The sequence below is a fragment of the Cladophialophora carrionii genome (assembly GCF_000365165.1).
Source record: "Cladophialophora carrionii CBS 160.54 unplaced genomic scaffold supercont1.9, whole genome shotgun sequence".
NCBI classification, from domain to species: domain Eukaryota; kingdom Fungi; phylum Ascomycota; class Eurotiomycetes; order Chaetothyriales; family Herpotrichiellaceae; genus Cladophialophora; species Cladophialophora carrionii.
Genome location: NW_008481834.1, coordinates 209,729 through 226,661, shown reverse-complemented (window position 1 = coordinate 226,661; position 16,933 = coordinate 209,729). Strand labels below are relative to the sequence as shown.

General features: G+C 53.9%; 5 protein-coding genes across 5 annotated transcripts; 4 read left to right on the top strand and 1 right to left on the bottom strand.

Moving 5' to 3' along the window:
- Window positions 1–636: 636 nt before the first annotated feature.
- On the top strand, window positions 637–2,007 carry G647_09167 (uncharacterized protein; the record flags this gene model as incomplete). The annotated part of the gene is made up of 4 exons (XM_008733472.1): window positions 637–1,188; window positions 1,253–1,420; window positions 1,520–1,625; window positions 1,769–2,007. The coding sequence occupies 4 exons, from the start codon at window positions 637–639 to the stop codon at window positions 2,005–2,007; spliced, it is 1,065 nt and encodes a 354-aa protein (XP_008731694.1).
- A 2,005-nt stretch (window positions 2,008–4,012) lies between these two features.
- G647_09166 (uncharacterized protein) lies at window positions 4,013–5,866 on the bottom strand (the record flags this gene model as incomplete). Its single annotated transcript, XM_008733471.1, has 1 exon — window positions 4,013–5,866. The coding sequence occupies one exon, from the start codon at window positions 5,864–5,866 to the stop codon at window positions 4,013–4,015; it is 1,854 nt and encodes a 617-aa protein (XP_008731693.1).
- Window positions 5,867–6,948: 1,082 nt separating this feature from the next.
- G647_09165 (uncharacterized protein) lies at window positions 6,949–8,544 on the top strand (the record flags this gene model as incomplete). Its single annotated transcript, XM_008733470.1, has 1 exon — window positions 6,949–8,544. The coding sequence occupies one exon, from the start codon at window positions 6,949–6,951 to the stop codon at window positions 8,542–8,544; it is 1,596 nt and encodes a 531-aa protein (XP_008731692.1).
- A 370-nt stretch (window positions 8,545–8,914) lies between these two features.
- Window positions 8,915–10,900, top strand: G647_09164 (uncharacterized protein; the record flags this gene model as incomplete). Its single annotated transcript, XM_008733469.1, has 2 exons — window positions 8,915–9,317; window positions 9,378–10,900. The coding sequence occupies 2 exons, from the start codon at window positions 8,915–8,917 to the stop codon at window positions 10,898–10,900; spliced, it is 1,926 nt and encodes a 641-aa protein (XP_008731691.1).
- Window positions 10,901–14,628: 3,728 nt separating this feature from the next.
- Window positions 14,629–15,390, top strand: G647_09163 (uncharacterized protein; the record flags this gene model as incomplete). The annotated part of the gene is made up of 1 exon (XM_008733468.1): window positions 14,629–15,390. The coding sequence occupies one exon, from the start codon at window positions 14,629–14,631 to the stop codon at window positions 15,388–15,390; it is 762 nt and encodes a 253-aa protein (XP_008731690.1).
- Between the last annotated feature and the right edge of the window lie 1,543 nt (window positions 15,391–16,933).

The following is a 16,933-nucleotide window of genomic DNA, read 5'->3' as shown; positions in this document are numbered from 1 at the left end:
GTACGGTCTGCGGGAAGTCTACAACTTCCGGCGGATCTGTATCTTCGCAGCAGGATTTCATAAGCATGAGTCTCATCAAGACAGGCGGTCACTTCCCTCTATAGCGACCAGCATGAACGAGTCCAGAAAGACCAGCTGACAAATGCGGATGTGCTCTCGCCAATCTGAACCCACACGTTCTATTCAAGAAAGCTTGAGTTTGCGAAGGATAGCGTCGTCCGCCAATCAGTGCAGATTCTATAGATGAAGCGGCTTTCACTTACCTCGGTTTCTATTGTCATATGGCAAACGTATTCCCGGATACTGTCTTCCTCATGTCATATGCCTGATATATTGCCGGCGGATTGCCTTGAGTGCTTACTGCTATTTAAGTGGAAAGCAAGCGTTGCAGCACTCATCTACCCTGCCTCGGAAACACCAGAGAGCTCATTAACCAAGGCATCGGCTCATCTATCGGCCCGAGCGTGAGTCTGTTGATATTCGACGCCAGAGAGCGGGTATCATTACCTCTTTGTTGGCCAATACTTCTCCTCGTTCGAAATTGATAACTGTGCGGATAGGGTATCCCTACATTGATGTGACCACAACACATTCGGTTTACAAACGTATCTGATCAGCACTTGACCGAGCTTCATGATGGCGTCCGCTCCGTCGTCAACCCGCACGTGGATCGTAGCCAACCACCCCGAGGACGTCCCAACATTTGACAGCAACGACCCCGGTGCGACTTTCAAGCTCATCGACCGACCTCTCCCAGCATTGGGAGCAGGCCAAGTGTTGGTCAAGTCGCTTTTCTTCTCGAACGATCCAGCGCAAAGGCCAGCCATCGATGCTTCCATCAAAGAAGAGAGACATTACACCGCCCCGGTCAAGCTGGGAGACCCGATGATGGCGCGCGGTCTGGCCGAAGTGGTCGAGTCCAAGGCGGACAAGCTGCCCAGGGGGACGATCGTCCAGGCCTCCCTAGGGTGGACCGAGTACGCCGTGCTGGATGCCTCCGAGTGCAGTCCGCGGCAACCGCTCCCCAACGGCCTGAGTCTGACGCATTACCTGGGCGCGTTCGGCGGGCCCGGCTTGACGGCGTATTACGGCCTCGTCACCGTCGGCGAGGCGAAGAAGGGTCAGCGCATCGTCGTGTCTGGCGCCGCGGGAGCGACTGGCAGCATGGCCGTTCAGATCGCCAAGAATGTAGGGTTCCCTGTGGCTGTTCTGTTTCTTATGCGCGCTCTGACTTGGTTGCAAAATGATACAGATCGTTGGCGCATCCGAAGTCATCGGCATCGCCGGTTCGGACGACAAATGCCGCTGGGTTGAGAGCCTCGGCGCGGACAAGTGTTTCAACTACAAGAGTGCGAGTTTCGAGCAAGACCTGACCAAGGCCACCGACGGCTTCGTGGACGTCTATTTCGATAACGTGGGAGTAAGTTTTTTTCCTTCGACCCAGACGACGACGAAAAGAATCTGCCTGAGAAAATCCCCCCAGGCGATACGGTTTGCTAACGTCCTTTTTGCCGCCCAGGGTTCGATCCTCGACTTGATGCTCTCCAGGCTCAAGCAGAATGGCGTCGTAGTCCAGTGCGGCCTTATTGCCGGGTATAATGGGATGAAGCCCACGGTGCTCAAAAGTAAGAAGAGTGTCCCTGCAATGCAATGCTGTGTATCTCCCCTTTTGCCTACGTCCACGGTAGAACCATGTCATATGTCATCCTGGGCCGGAGTTGGTTGTCAAGGGGAGTCGCCGACGAACTAACGTGGCCCAACCATGCAGATTACTTCCAAGTCATCGCCATGCGCCTGTCGATCCGGGGCTTCATCGTCGTGGACTTCGCGGACACGTTCCCTGAAACGATCAGACTGTTCACGCAAGCGCTGAAGGAAGGCAAATTGAAGATCAGCAACGAGGAGAGCGAGCAGGTCGTCGACACCAAGTTCGAGGATGTGCCAAGGACATGGCTGAAGTTGTTTGACGGAGGGAATACTGGGAAGTTGGTTACGAAGCTGGTCTGAGGGAGACACAAGGGCGAGAGAGACCTGGGCGGCAGAAGGTGTTTGAACCGAGGAGCCCAGCCAGCATGTCCGTGAACAGAGATCGAAAGACGATGCCACTCTCTGTGCAGTACAACTTGCATCAGAGTTTCACGCAATGGATGGGTTGGGCATGAAACCTATTCGGTCTGTGTCGATGTCGCGCGGTCACGGCGACTCGCGAGTGGACTATGCCGATGGGCACAACTGAACATAAATGCAATGACTGAGAGAGCACGAGTTTTCGCACCAGGTTATGACTCTCCCATTGTACGAGGCCGGCATTTCCAATCCTCGTCACCCCAGTCCTGTAGACAGATCACAGCTTGCGACACGGGCACTGTTGTTTGGGCGGAGTTGGCGACCTCGACGCCTGAGTCGCTACAGCACCTCATCGGTGTATGCACGCTTGATAGATTCCAGGCACGTATTCTTGGGAGCCATGCTCGTCTGGCTCTGTGCCGTCCTGCCTGCCCGCTCGTCCTCGCCCGCCTACGCCCGTGTTGTTTCGGCTGCCCTTTTTGATCCCCACAACAGAAAAGGTCAAAATATGCCACTCTGGAAGGATGGTACGAGGTACGCAGATACCTGTCGGAATTCGTAGGCTTGAGACTTTCGAGTGATTGGCAGGTGACTTGTTGGACGGCAAATGAACTCTAGGTCGTGTACTCCGTACCGTGCGGGAAAATAGACGTGAAGCCGTCGTTTTCACCTCACTGTTGCATGCCCGCTTCTGCGCAGCTGACTGTAGCCAATCTGACGGACTGTTGGGATCGCGCTTGGTATGAGGTAGCCGGTAGGTCGACGGTGTCAAATTGGTGATCGCATCTATTGACAGCGCTTTCATACCAGAAGTCAAATGGTGGATCGAAACCGACGTCGCATGAACTCCACTTCAACGATCAGACTTGACAACCATCTCAGGTCTCTGTGCTCGCGGCAACCCCGGCGCCAGCGGTGCTATGAGGATAGCTGATGTTGAAGTTGACGGATTTGTCGTTCTTGACGCGTCCATCACGCGTGACTTTCTGTCTGGCCTTTTGGAGCAGTGGCTGGAGCGAGTTCACCGAGGACTTTGATTTGATAGACGCAGCGTCACTGGAAGCTAAGTGCGAGAAGAGAGAGGGTCTCTTTGTGGCAGGCATTGTGTCGATCTGATCCGATCCAATCTGATGCCTGGGATATGGCCGAGGAAGGAAAGATATGACCTGAGATTGAGGGTCCGACTGTTTGTACACCCAGTGCGGTATGAGGGAACAGTGTGAGAGCTTGGTCTTGATGTAGGTATGTACTCTGGACTGACACGAACACTTATTCGTTATATGGACGTCGAACCCCGAGTTCATTCACTTGTCGATATGTGAAGAGCCGAAAGGTGACATGAGAGTGATACAGTACACATGCCGTTCTGTCTAGTGCTTATTGGACCTCGTCCGGGATGGGAAGCCGTTCAGGGCTCAGCCCGGTGTTGATAATCTTAGTCTGTGCCATGGGGCTGGATCTGGAAGTGGCAAAGCCAGGGGCATCGATGGGGATAGCGCTGTACCTTGAAGCTGGAATTCATTCGAGATCGTTGGTGCATCAGTGACTTGAGCTTGAGCTGACAGTCATTCGAGGTGGTTCGTGTGTCAGTCAGTCGGGTGTCAGTGACATGAGCTTAAGCAAGCTGACCTGAGAGGCCAATGCCGGACGGGCAAGTCGCAATTCACGAAGGAGGCGACGCAGTATTCTGATTTCTGGTTTCTGACGGAGTGCGAGATCTGGAAAAGCTGACATGGTCACATCTGGGCTTTTGCCATGTTGCTATCGTCATGACAGTTCCATCAACTACAGTCACCCAGTCATCGCTGATCAAGAGCCAACGGATATATACAGCGCTACACCATAGAGGAGCATGGTCGTCACTGAAACTTCATCTACACCTCTACGTTGGGAGCATCTCGTGCCAGCTCATTTTTGCACAGCGACTGAAGCAGCGGTCCACACCTCATGCCTCCACGACATTGACAGGCTGTCCACCCGCGGCCTCCTTGAGCCTCGGGTCGCTCACCTTCGCGATATCCCTGACAAATTCTTGTCTCCTTCTCTCCTCCAAGGCACCGGGCTTCCAATACTCATATTCAATCCATTCGCCTTCCTTCATCTGTGCCTCGACTGCCTCATGAAACCGGGCACCTAGCTCTGGTTGCAGAGGTACAACCCCGGTCTCTTCACAGTATACTTCCCATAGATCCAGCAACTCCTTGAGAATATCTGGGTGCTTATCAGCGAGATCCTCTGTCTCGCCGGGATCTTTCGACAGGTCATAGAGCTGCCATGCAGATGTGCCTTTGGGGAATGGGATGAAGTCGGCCTTCCATTGTCCTTTGCGGATTGCGGCTCGGCCACAAAGCTCCCAGCCAAAGGCCTCGCCTGGATCATGCACCAAGTCTTGCTTCCCACTCAGCCAGGGGGTCATATCTTTGCCACGCATGGGCACGACCTGTCGCCCATTCCATTCGGGGGCAGGGTGTTCGATCCCGGCGAGCGAAAGCAGCGTTGGTGCGATATCCATCACTGTTGCGAATGTCTCGGTGATCTCCCCTTCCCTCCCTTTGTGCAACTTTGGATAGCGGATGATACAGGGCACTCGGACCCCTCCCTCTGTTGTATATGCTTTGTACAGCCTGCTAGGGGCGGTGGCCGCTTGAGCCCAACGTGGACCGTACCAGACGAAACTGTCCTTGTTGCCAATGTTTTCAAGGGAGTTGTTGTAGTACTTTCCAATATGCTCCATGAGCTCGCCCGCGACCATGGGATACGCCTCGTATGCAGCTCCTTCGGCACCGTTGTCAGAAAAGAACATGATATATGTGTTGTCCAGCTCGCCGATAGATTCTAGGTAGTCGGTGACTCGACCTATGTTATAGTCTAGGCATTCGATCATTCCTGCATACGCCTCCATTGAAGTGGAGGAGGCCTTCTTGTGGAAGTCATCCATTTCGTCCCACCCGGGGACTTCGTCAGCCACAACTGGATGCGGTCTGACGTCCTCAGGTATCATTCCAAGCTCGATCAGCCTCTTCAGTCGTGCCTGACGTAGTGCCTCCGGTCCGTCTTTGTAGACACCTCGATAATGATCGATGTACTCCTTGGGCGCTTGTAAAGGCCAATGCGGGGCAGAAAAAGGATAATACGCAAAGAAGGGCTTCTTCGAGAGCTCGTCATCTTCTTTCCATTCCTTCATATACCTCAGCATCCTCTTGCCATATCCATCGCTCGAGTACCATCCCTCGGGGAGGTCCTTGACATAGTGGTCGTCCTCCATGTGCAGCGCAATGACGCTCTTTTCAAGAAACTTTGGGAAATCTGCCTCAGGTCTCCAGTCATAGTGGTTTGAGCATGCAGGCAGGAGCGCCAGACTCCGGTCAAACCCACGAGCTTGCGGACTTCGTTCCTTTGTGAGGCCTAGATGCCACTTCCCACTCATGACAGTGTGATACCCTCCCCCTTTCAGAATCTCAGGGAGTGCGGCCACACGAGCGTTCAAGTAGCCTTCATAGCCTGGCATACCTCTCTGGGGAGCCGTCGAGTATTTGCTCCCTTTGGGGAAGTTTTGTCCTGAGAAATCGGTCCATTCGATCAGATTGCCCAAGCCTGCGATGTGGTGGTCTGTACCCGTCAGGATCATTGCCCTAGTCGGGGAGCACGCCGCTGCGGCGTGGAAGCCAGTGAGTCGGATGCCATCTTTGGCAAGCTTGTCAAGGTTTGGCGTGCGAATTTCTGAACCAAAGCATCCTGCATCCGAAAATCCCATGTCATCGGCCACGATGATGAGAAAGTTGGGGCGTCGAGCTGCCATTGTGCACGTCTGAGGAGAGACAGCCCTACAAGAGCAGAAATTCGTGAAAGCAAAGATGCCAACAGTAGAAAAATCGACACGGAGGGGTGAGCATGTACTGTATCAGATGTGCTACCGTCGACATCGGCGCAATCTTACAGCGAGATGTGATCTGCAAGTCCTTTTGAGTGGGCACGTGAGAGGGCTGAGAGGGGCACACATCCCACATGCTCCGACACCGGACGGCGTGGGAGAGTTGCAGCTGACGGTGCCAGACGTGCTGCCTACACCTAGGACCCAGCACGCTGCCACGGTGCCTTTTAACTAATCACCTACTTTGTTAAGCAATTATTTCCGGGGGTTGCGGGGAGGGTCTGTTCAAAGCCCTAGGCAGCCCTAACAGCCCTGACTGGCCTCCTTGAAGTTGGAGGGCACCAGTGGCACCGAGGCACCCCAACTCAGTCCTGCTCTGAACTAAGCCAATCTAGAATTTGGGGTATTAGTCTCATGTTCGCCCTGTTGACATCAGACTCGATTCTTGGGCTCATCTGGTCTACACGTGCTCGTACCAAAGGGGAGGTTCGTCGCCGTGTGATCGGGCCTCGACAAGCTTTCGCGGCGCGAGACAAGGACCACAGTCACGAAATCAACGAAGCCGGCCCCGAAACACCACCAAATGCCCGAAACTGGCAAGCCTTGATGGCGTGATCGTGTCATACTTCCGCCGGTTCATCATCTGCAACTCTCTTGCTCGCCTATCCACCACATGCGTCTTCATTGAAGCCATAATGCTTGTCGCGTCGTAGCCGATTTCAGCCTTGCTTGACGCTGCCGCGGCTTATCCTTCTCTCTACTGGCTGGCTTACATCCCGCCCGCCTGGTAGAAGGACTCGGTGGTGGGATCTACACTGTTGATACCGGTTATAATCGATCCATCCGGACTCTGTCGCCCCGCAGTCATGGTATGAACCGTTCAATTTGACCATTTCCTGCTTCCTGTAGCTTGGACGGGTCCCCTGGCACCGAAGTCCGGTAGCTTCTCGACCGAACTTCCCTTCAAGGTGACATTGTGGTCCTTCCATGCGTAAGTCATAAAGTCTGCCATGGCCTCTTCATCCTCTGCCACTGGATATCGACTTTTGCAGCAAGGCGAGCCTTCAGAATCTCCCACAACCAGTACCGCCCAGGATATCAAGATGGGCAAAGCACTCGGCACGTTTCGAGCTTGCTACGTCGTCGCTCTCTGCTGTATCGGTTCCTTCCTCTTCGCCTACGACACTGGTATCGTTGGGGGTGTCTTGACCCTGCCGTCATTCCAAAACGATTTCCGCTATACCAAGGCTGAGAAGACTCAAGTCAACTCAAACTGCGTGTCCATTCTCCAAGGAGGTGCCTTCTTCGGCTGTTTCTTCATCTGGCCGCTGACGGCCTGGCTCGGCCGACGATGGGCGTTTGTCATTTCCTCGGTCGTCTTTTGCATTGGATGCATCTTGCAGATTGTCAACAGCCACTCGCTTGGCCTCTTCTATGCGGGCCGCGTGATCAGTGGATTAGGCACCGGCGCCGCCACGGTGCTCGTGCCCATCTTCTCTGCTGAGATGGCTCCAAAAGAGATTAGAGGCAAGCTCGGCTCTTGCTTCCAGCTGTTCTTCGCGACGGGTGTTTGCATCAGCTACTGGGTGGACTATGCCGCTCAAAAGGGCATTTCCGAGACTTCGTCTACCCAGTGGCAGGTTCCCATCGGGCTCCAGCTAGTGCCTGGAGGTTTGCTCGGACTGGGCATGGTTTTGGTCAAGGAATCGACAAGATGGCTAGCAAAGAAAGGCCGCAATGAAGAAGCCTACGCCTCCCTCCTCTGGGTCCGCGGTGGCGTCGATAGTCCAGAAATCCGAGCTGAATTCCGGGAAATCCTCGCTGGCGTCGAATTGGAGATTCGCGAATCCGAGGGCGTCACCTGGAAAGAACTACTTCTGCCATCGAACAGATACCGAATGTTCATTGCAATCACCATTCAGCTTGCACAACAGCTCACCGGCAATACCTCGCTCGCATATTACGCACCTCAGATCTTCGCCACAATTGGAGCTGGCAACAAAACGCTGTTCATCACCGGCTTTTTCGGTCTGGTCAAGATGGCTGGCGTCGCGTTATTTATCACCTTCTTCGTGGAGAGATATGGGCGCAAGATACCATTCATGGCGGGCGCGTTCGCTATGGGGAGCTTCATGCTCATGATAGCCCTCATCGTTGCTACGCACCCGCCGAGCCCCTCTGCCACGGGAATCACCTCTTCAGGAGCGGCCGGTATTGCGATGGTGTACCTGGAAGCATTTGCGTTCAACATGTCCTGGGGGCCCCTGCCCTGGCTCTACATTGGCGAGATCTTCCCCAACCGAATTAGAGAGATCGGTGTGGCGACTGGGGCCGCGAGCCAGTGGCTGTTCAACTTCGTGATGAGCCAAATTACACCCCATGCCATTGACAATATCGGATGGAGGACGTTCCTCATGTTTGCCATATTCAACTACGCAATCATTGTTTACAGCTACTTCGTGCTCAAGGAGACCACCGGTAAAAGTCTGGAAGAGATGGAAGTTGTGTTCGGCACAGTGGACCACCTGCCCTCGAAGGATGATGACGAGATCGAATCACAGGCTGGACAGGAAGAAGCTCGGGAAATTCGTGAGTCGACAAAATAGACGTGGCCTAGGTATGGAAACATGTCAGTGGATATGGATCGATGGCTTGAGAGCGTCAAGTCAAATAACAAGTAAAGTGAACAGGCCTGTCCGTCTGTGTCAATCCGTGTCCATTGTGCCATCTCAGTGACATCCGTTTAAAGCAATCAATAATCCACCGTATAGAGCCGCGACTGGATCACTACTCCGCCGTTGCGCACCCCGTAAACTCTATGCTCGTGCGGTTGCGGACTTGCAATGTTTCCATAGTTCTAAGATTCTCACATCAGAAGCAGATGCGGATGCTGAATACTGGCTGAATACTGCAAATCCGCACCCTGAGACACTGGTATCAGGTGCTCAGTGTCTTGTTTCCAGCGTCATGCTGAACATGTCCGATTCGACTCGCAACCCAGCACCGCCAAAGAGACGACGCTCATCCCTTGCCTATGATCCGGCCAGAGACACTTTCAAAGAGCTGCCGGATGCTCTAGCTGAAGACGCCATCGCAGAAGATCCTGAGGAGGAACACAAGGCTGAAGCGGCGGTCGCTGCAAGTCCGACGACAGGGAAAGAAACAAAGGAACCCCCCCGAAAGCGGGGACGCTCAGAGTCAGGAGACGGCGAGGTGAAGGACAGTTTTCCGGAAGAGAAGAACACACGATCAAAGAGATCACCGCCAGACTCGGAGCAAATCATGTCAGAACAACCTCGAAAGCGAAAAAGGTCACAGTCGTTAGACGGCGAGGAGAAAGATTCTGGGACAAGGAAAGATGAATTATCGGAAGAATCCCGTGCTCCTACCTCCCCTCTGAGAGGCACGTCCAAGCCAGCTACGAATGCAGATCAGGGAGAAAAGACCAAGCCCCGAACGCCAGCGGACCTTCCCCGAATCCCCCGTAAAACGAGAGAAGACGAGGCCTCTACATCACGTCCTGCCTCCGACGCCTATAGCCGACGACCTGAGGCAGGGGAACGGCGAAGACAAGACCGAAGAGACGCGCCCTCCCATAGACGCTCAAGATCGCCTCCTTCACGGCGGTCTCCGGCTGAGACATACCGACGTCGCTCCCCACCTCGAGAACGCCGCAGGTCGCCCTCCCCCATCCGTGTCTCTCCTCCCCCTGAAGTCATTCGTCCCGGAGGAGCACGAGGTCGCGGTCGGAATGTTTTAGCCGAACAACAGCGTCTTGCTGCCGAAAGAGAGCAAAAGCAAGCTGCACTACTCGCTCAGACGAACCGCGGTGTTCAAGAAGTCTCGAATCAGTGGTACAATCAGAGGCCTGAGTGGGTCAAAGAGAAAGGCCGTGACTGGCGGAAAAATGAGTCTCAGATCAAAGGCCTGCGCAGCTTCAACAATTGGATCAAGTCATGCCTCATCCATAAATTCAGTCCAGAGGAGAAAGAGGAAGAAGAGGAGGCCGGTTGGGGCGAAGAAGCCAAGGAACCTGCAGAGCAAAAGCCACTCCTGGTGCTGGACATCGGGTGTGGGAAAGGAGGTGACCTGGGCAAGTGGCAGTTGGCTCCTCAAAAAGTCGGGTTGTACGTGGGCCTTGACCCTGCTGAAACGAGCATCAAACAGGCGCGTGACCGGTATGACCAAATGCGACGAGGCCGGCGGCCGATCTTTGATGGACGCTTCTTTGCACAGGACTGTTTTGGTGCATGGATCGGCGACGTTGGCATTGTTCGTGAAGTCGGCATCGATCCGAATGCAGGCAACGGGCAACCGAGCCGTTGGGGCGGTGGCGGGTTTGACATTGTGGCTTGCATGTTTGCGATGCACTACTCCTTCGAATCCGAGGAAAAGGTGCGAACAATGCTCCGCAATGTTGCCGGAAGCTTAAAGAAAGGCGGTCGATTCATTGGTGTCGTACCCAACAGCGATGTCTGCACCGAGAATATTCAGAAGTGGTTCAAGAACAAGGCAGCCAACAAGCTGGAAGCAAACGGAGGCGTGGAAGGCGCTTCTGAGGAGAAAGAAGATGGCGAAGCCGACGAGGAGGGCCCGTCATGGGGAAACTCCATCTACAAGGTGCGGTTTCCGATTGATCCTGTACGGCCCCTGCAGCCAGACGGTTCCTTTCGACCTCCATTCTCCTGGAAATACACCTACTGGATGGCCGAAGCCGTGGACGTGCCTGAATTTGTGGTGCCCTGGGAAGCCTTCCGCGCAATTGCCGAGCAGTACAATCTGGAGCAAAGATACAGAAAGCCATTCCTGGATATCTGGAATCAGGAGCAAGGGAACCGCGAAATGATGCAGTTGGCGGTGCGCATGGGTGTCGTGAGGTATGAAGGCGGAGACATACAGCTGACACAGGAGGAGAGGGAAGCTGTGGCATTCTACCATGCTTTCTGCTTCGTTAAGGTGTAGACGAGCAGCATTGGTGGAGGGAGATACCATGCACGCCGGCAGAGGCACGCCTTCGTGATGACCCGTGTTGACTGTATGAGCCGATCGCCGTGCCTGTCGCGAACGGGGCTAGCGATCTAGCACTACGACAACAAGTGAAATGGGTCTCCGTCAGTAGCTAAATGCCTCATTATCCCAAGCTTAAGACGACGCAGCACTTCTGTGGTGTTGCCGTTCCCGTAGGTATCAATTGATTTCTCGCGAGGATCTCCTGGTCAGCTGCTCGCGTGGGACTGAAGATGTGACTCTTTCGGAGGACATGATGAATTCAGAGGCGTCTGGGGAGAGACCTGACTATGGGTATAGTTACTGGTACGGAGGCCTACCTAAACTACACGGTATCTTACCAAGGGGGTTACAGTCTATAACAGCCCTGGGAGCCTCTTGGCGCCGTCTGGCCAACCGTCGGCTAACCTTCCCAGTCACAAAGTGCCAATTAAACCAACTTCATCTCGACTTGACCACAACATCACCGCATCCTCAAGCCATGTTCAAATCAGCATTTGTAGCCTTTACACAGTCGAGATTGTAATAGAATCTCCGGAGAGTTCTTTACATCTCCTCATCTCCTGTTGACTCGTACGATCTTGAGCTAACTTCGCCTTGATGGTCAATTCTGATGGTCTTCTCATTTACTATGCCCCTCTAGCTACTCTGTACATCTCAACTCGCTCCAAGCCGAACCTGATGACAATGGCATCCTTCGAAAGACCACATCGTACACTTCAAGTCTTATCTCAGAGCCTAGGCGCCAGCCTGGGACACTCAGTAATTGATCGTGCTTTGGTCTTTTGATGGTCATCCACCCATGCCATTCCTCGCGTGAGTCAACTAATTACTTGAACTAGCTAACCCAGCAGAACATCTCAGATAATATAGGACCCAGCCCGTCCCTGTGACTGTAACGCTTCCCTATATGGGCTTGGGCCTTTTTAGACGGAGATGGAGCTATTGACACCCTATGCGTTTCGCATACCTTGCTCAGGGGCTCCTTCACCCACGGTCACGACTAGTCTCTTCATCACCTGCACTGCGCCATACATTTATGCATGCCCTCAGGCCACGAGGGGACAAAGAAAATATTACCTCTCTGAGACCAGCCAATTACAGCACTCGTGTCTACCGTGGAAGGGTGAGTTGGGGCACGTCTGCTCCTTGCTCTCTTTGACCTTGCGCTCGAATCCCTATTCTCGAGGGTAACCAAGCCCGTGGCTGAGTACTGCACCCCTGGAGGAACCCGTGATGCACTGGTATGTATACCTCATGCTTCCGAGGGCTACTGTGAGTATAAAGTCGTCTTGGACTCTCCTTGACCCGTCCCATTTCCCAGCAGCAATCGACCGGGAAACAACTTAGCCTAGTCATACCAGACATGCTATCATTCGTTCCTTCGCATCATGGCTACCGACAAAGAGCTCTTCCGAGTGCTCGGCATTCAGAATCTCCTCTTACAGTCTACTTGCATTGGCTATGGCACACGCAGTCCAACATGTGGAGTTTCTGGTGCCGAAATATTCTCGGAACGCTCCGGTCGCCAGTCTCATGGCCGTTTTCAATGCTTTGAAGATCGTAGAGAACATTCCCACGAGCAGGAAAGGGAAGCTGAAAGACGCCACGCATTTCGCTCTATTGCCCGCGGACTCGCCAATATCAGGCCAACCGTAAAGCTCAGGAACGGTATGATCTGTTGACAGCGTACATGGCAGAACGGCGCCAAAAGAGAAGAGGACGACTCGAACACGTCGAACCACGAAGAACATCCACTACTGCTCCTCATCGCACCATGGCTCGGCGTCGTGCAGGATCGGGATCGCTTCCCTCTTCTCAGTCTTTCCCTGGGAGCCTCTCCGACTTTTTGGACAAGGATCTGCTTGAAGAGCTGTCCTGTCGCCTCCAATCACAGGCTCAGGAGATGTGCGAGCCGATCGAAGAAATCGCCCATGCCCTCAGGAGTGGTAGACGAAGAATTGTATATGCGCCAGAGGAGGACGCATCTGACACCGCATCCGAGTCCGAATCAGATTTTGATTCGAACAGCGACTCTCAGTCTGATGCTAATGCGGACGACTATGCCGATGAGGAAACTGACGATAATTTCAACAGTCTCGATGATATTGGTACTGAAGAATTTCTCCCATTTGATGAACTCATGGAGCGACTTCGAATCCACTCTTCAAGCCATCACTGTCGCCCTACACGTCACACTCTAATTGATCGATCGTCACAAGAGACCAGGAGAAGACAGCAACGTCAGGCCTCTCCATCTCCATCTCCATCTCCCCACCCTCCCAGCTCCGCCAGACCGCCGTCGAGGTCGTCATATTGCTCGTCGAGGAATGTTCATATGCCTTCAACCATCTCCTTATCACCTCGAACAAGGACAACTTCCGCTACCTCCTCGGCTTCATCTCGAGCTGAGATACTTCCAGGTCCAGGTCCCTCCGCGCCATCTTCTCAAACTAGGACAACTCCCTTTCTCGACTCCTCTTTCTCTGGACCCGTACGCAGAAGCACTCGCACGCCTTCGACATCTTCCTCTTCATCCTCGACCCAGTCTAGGTGTGGTCGCATTGACACACAACTTCCAACTCACTCTTCGAGTGCTTCCCCCTCGAATACCGGCGAGTCCGAATGTGGAATCTGTCTCTCCGAGCTGCCACAAGGTGATGAGGGCTTATGGCGGTGTACCACGTGCCGCAACGCCACCCACACAGACTGCATAGATGCTCGGATCGCCAGCTCTGAAGGACCGCATCATCTATCCACTTACGGGACCACAGCACAGCACAGCACGGCGTCTCGCCTACTCCGCTTGGCAGATCACAATTCTATCAAAGCGTCGTCCAAAAGTCAAGCGCAGGTCGCACTTCTATCAAAGTGCCGTTCAGAAATGGAGCTTGGCAGATATCGGCAGACAGGTCATGGTAATCAGCCCAAATCTGGCCAGATTAAACCAGATCCGACCAGATCTAACCAAGATTGGACGTCGCAGTTTGAGGAAAGCGATATACCCCCGCTTGGCAAACATCGGCAAAAATCAGCAAGGCTGTGGGTGCTGGTGATGTGGAGAACGGTGTCAGGTGTATCTATTGTCGCTCTCAGGTTGCGACATGAGGATTTACCCCGCTCATGTGGGTATTGACAGTGCCCTCGGGCTCAATATCACGAGGAAGGAACCTACGGCAGAGATTAGTGTATAGAGGCTTAAGCGCAGGTTCTGCATAGCGAGGGCATAGTTCCGCTCTAATGACAGTTATGATAGGGTTTGTATGTACTCTGTATGTACGCGGGTTAGTCATGACTCTCGCGCAGTAACTTTCGCGCAATACAAATGTACCAGGACTATACCACAATTGTATTGTGAAACCATATGAAGCATCCTACGAGAGAATGTTGAGATTGGACATCAGATACTCGATGTAGGAACCTTGAAACCAGAAAATTACTTCCACCTCCGTCGGAGGATGTCGAAGTTACACTGTACATCTGCCTAGTGGTTACAGTACATAGCTGCAGTGCTCCACCATTGGAGTGAGTATCCAGACCCTTAACCTCCCCGACTACCTACCTTGCTACGGTACAAAACCACCACTGAATCCACTCCACGACCACAACAAGAGAACAGTCCCATCTGGGGAAGCCTTAGCCAAGTCGAACGGCTTCTGCATCTGACGGCGTGGCCACGAACAATGCCAGTCCCCGTCTCCTTCCTGTCTCAAGCATCCTTTGCAGCTACACTCGTGGCGTCAACCATTGGCACATTCATCGCCCTCTCACCACCCGATGCTGCTGCTGTAGACCAGAAACCCTCACCAGCAGCAGCAGCAGCAGCAGCCGAAGATTCGCTCTCCTCGCTAGGTCTAACGAGCAGTTTATTCGGAAAGCTAGCCATGGCCCCTCTATTCCTACTATCCCTGCACACTGCACTCCTCGCGCTGTACTATCCTGACATGCCGGCCTTTCTTCAAGGGTGGGGGAGGAGGAGGAGGGGGAATGATGGCCCTAACACCAAACTCTTAAGCTGGTCAAGTCCAACAATTATTCCGCTCGCGATGATCCTGGTGCTCGGAATCCCGCTGCGGCTGGTCCCCTACGCGACCCTGGGGCGGAACTTCACCTTCTTCCTCAGCGCGCCGGACCGGCTGATCACCACGGGCGTGTATGCCTACGTCCAGCATCCCAGCTACGTGGGACTCGTGACGCTCGTGCTGGGGAATGCTCTGCTCTTGGGCCGAACGGACGGGGTCATGAGTTGTTGGATTCCACCTGGACGGCACGACAGCTTAAGTGGGTTGGCAAAGTGGGTGTTCGGGCCCGCGGGTCTCTCAGTCCTACTCTTCGCTGTTTGGACGAGGGTGCTGGAGGAGGAAATCATGCTGGAACGGGAGTTTGGGAGGGAGTGGAAATCTTGGCATGATCGCACGGCTCGGTTTATTCCAGGAGTCTTTTGAGCCATGGCGGGGGGGTGTGGTGTGTAGAGAATGGCGTGGAGGCTACTGTAGCTGGCTGGTCCGTGAAAGCTGCTTCATTTATGAACAACTCTTTGGAGTGTACATGCAGCGCCATCAGTGGGGACGGAGAAGTGTCCAAAGGATGTCAATGCAGAACTAGAGTGGAAACTATGTGAAGATGAGCGTAATTACATGCAGCAAGGTGATTGTGTGAAGGGACCGCCGCCGTCCATCACTCGGTTCCAACAACGCTATCCAATACCTTACAACGCTATTCAACGACATCATACTTCGTCGGGAGTGCCACTGCGTGTTCAGTAAGAACCGGGAACGAAGCAGCCTCAAGCAATATCCCGCGGAGCTTGTCGCCGTGCAAAGCCTTACGCATGCCACGCAGGCCACGCAGGCAAGGCAGGCGACACGCCCTTTTGAGATCAAGAGGCACTACTCTCTTACATACCTACTGATCGTGAAGCTGCGGACTCAAGGTTCAGCTTTCTGATTCTGATTCTATTCTGCGATAGTTACACGATGCAATCTAACTAGACATTAACTCTTAAGGAGTGACGTTGGGTAAGTCATACTGCATTAGAACATCAACCATCCATAGGCATTAAGGATGGTACTGTTACCCATTTCAAAGTGCGTTGCCATGCCCGAGGCATGCAAATTCGTTAATGTCAGATCCCCTCCCTGGTTCCACATCCTCACATGCTGGTGACGTGCAATCTTCTGTCTCTCTCTGGCCATCATCTGCCAGATACATCATATGTCTTGGGTTGACCGGAACTGTCTAATGGTTCCAATCGTTCCAGCCTGCGCTCTGGGTTGGGCGAGGACCCTTGCCAGACCAAGACCAGTCACCCCAGACGCCGGTACCGGTGGGGTAAGCACTGGTCACGGTCGTGGCCTGGACATCAGTCTCGGTGACGTAGACGGTGGTGGCAGGCAGTGTCACGGTAGAAGGAGGCAGTGTCTTGGTGATGGTGCTGGCGGGCTGGGTCACATAGACAGTGGTGGCGGACTGAGTCACATACACGGTACTGGCGGGCTGTGTGTAGGTGCTCGTGGTCGTGACAGGAGTGCAAGTGCTCGACGAGGACCAGTCATGCCAGCCTTGAGAAGGGGCAGGAGCTGGGGCCGATGGATGCCAGTCGTTCCAGCCCTGGGAAGGAGCCGGAGCAGCGGGGGAACTTGGGTGCCAATCGTTCCAGCCCTGAGAGGAAGAAGGAGAAGGTGTGACATAGGTTGAAGAGCTGGTCCAGTCAACCCATTTGCTGGTTGTGCTGGAGCTGCTGGACGTCCAGTCGTGCCATCCTGTTGTGGAAGAAGAGTATGGAGTGGTGGTCGAGCTGCTTGTCCAGTCCTGCCACTTGCTGGTAGTGGTAGTGGTCGTGTAAGGAGTGGTGGTTGAGCTGCTGGTCCAGTCTTGCCATTTGCTGGTGGTAGACGCGGATGGAGTGGTGGTCGAGCTGCTGGTCCAATCCTGCCACTTGCTGGTGGTAGTCGTGTAAGGAGTGGTGGTCGAGCTGCTGGTCCAATC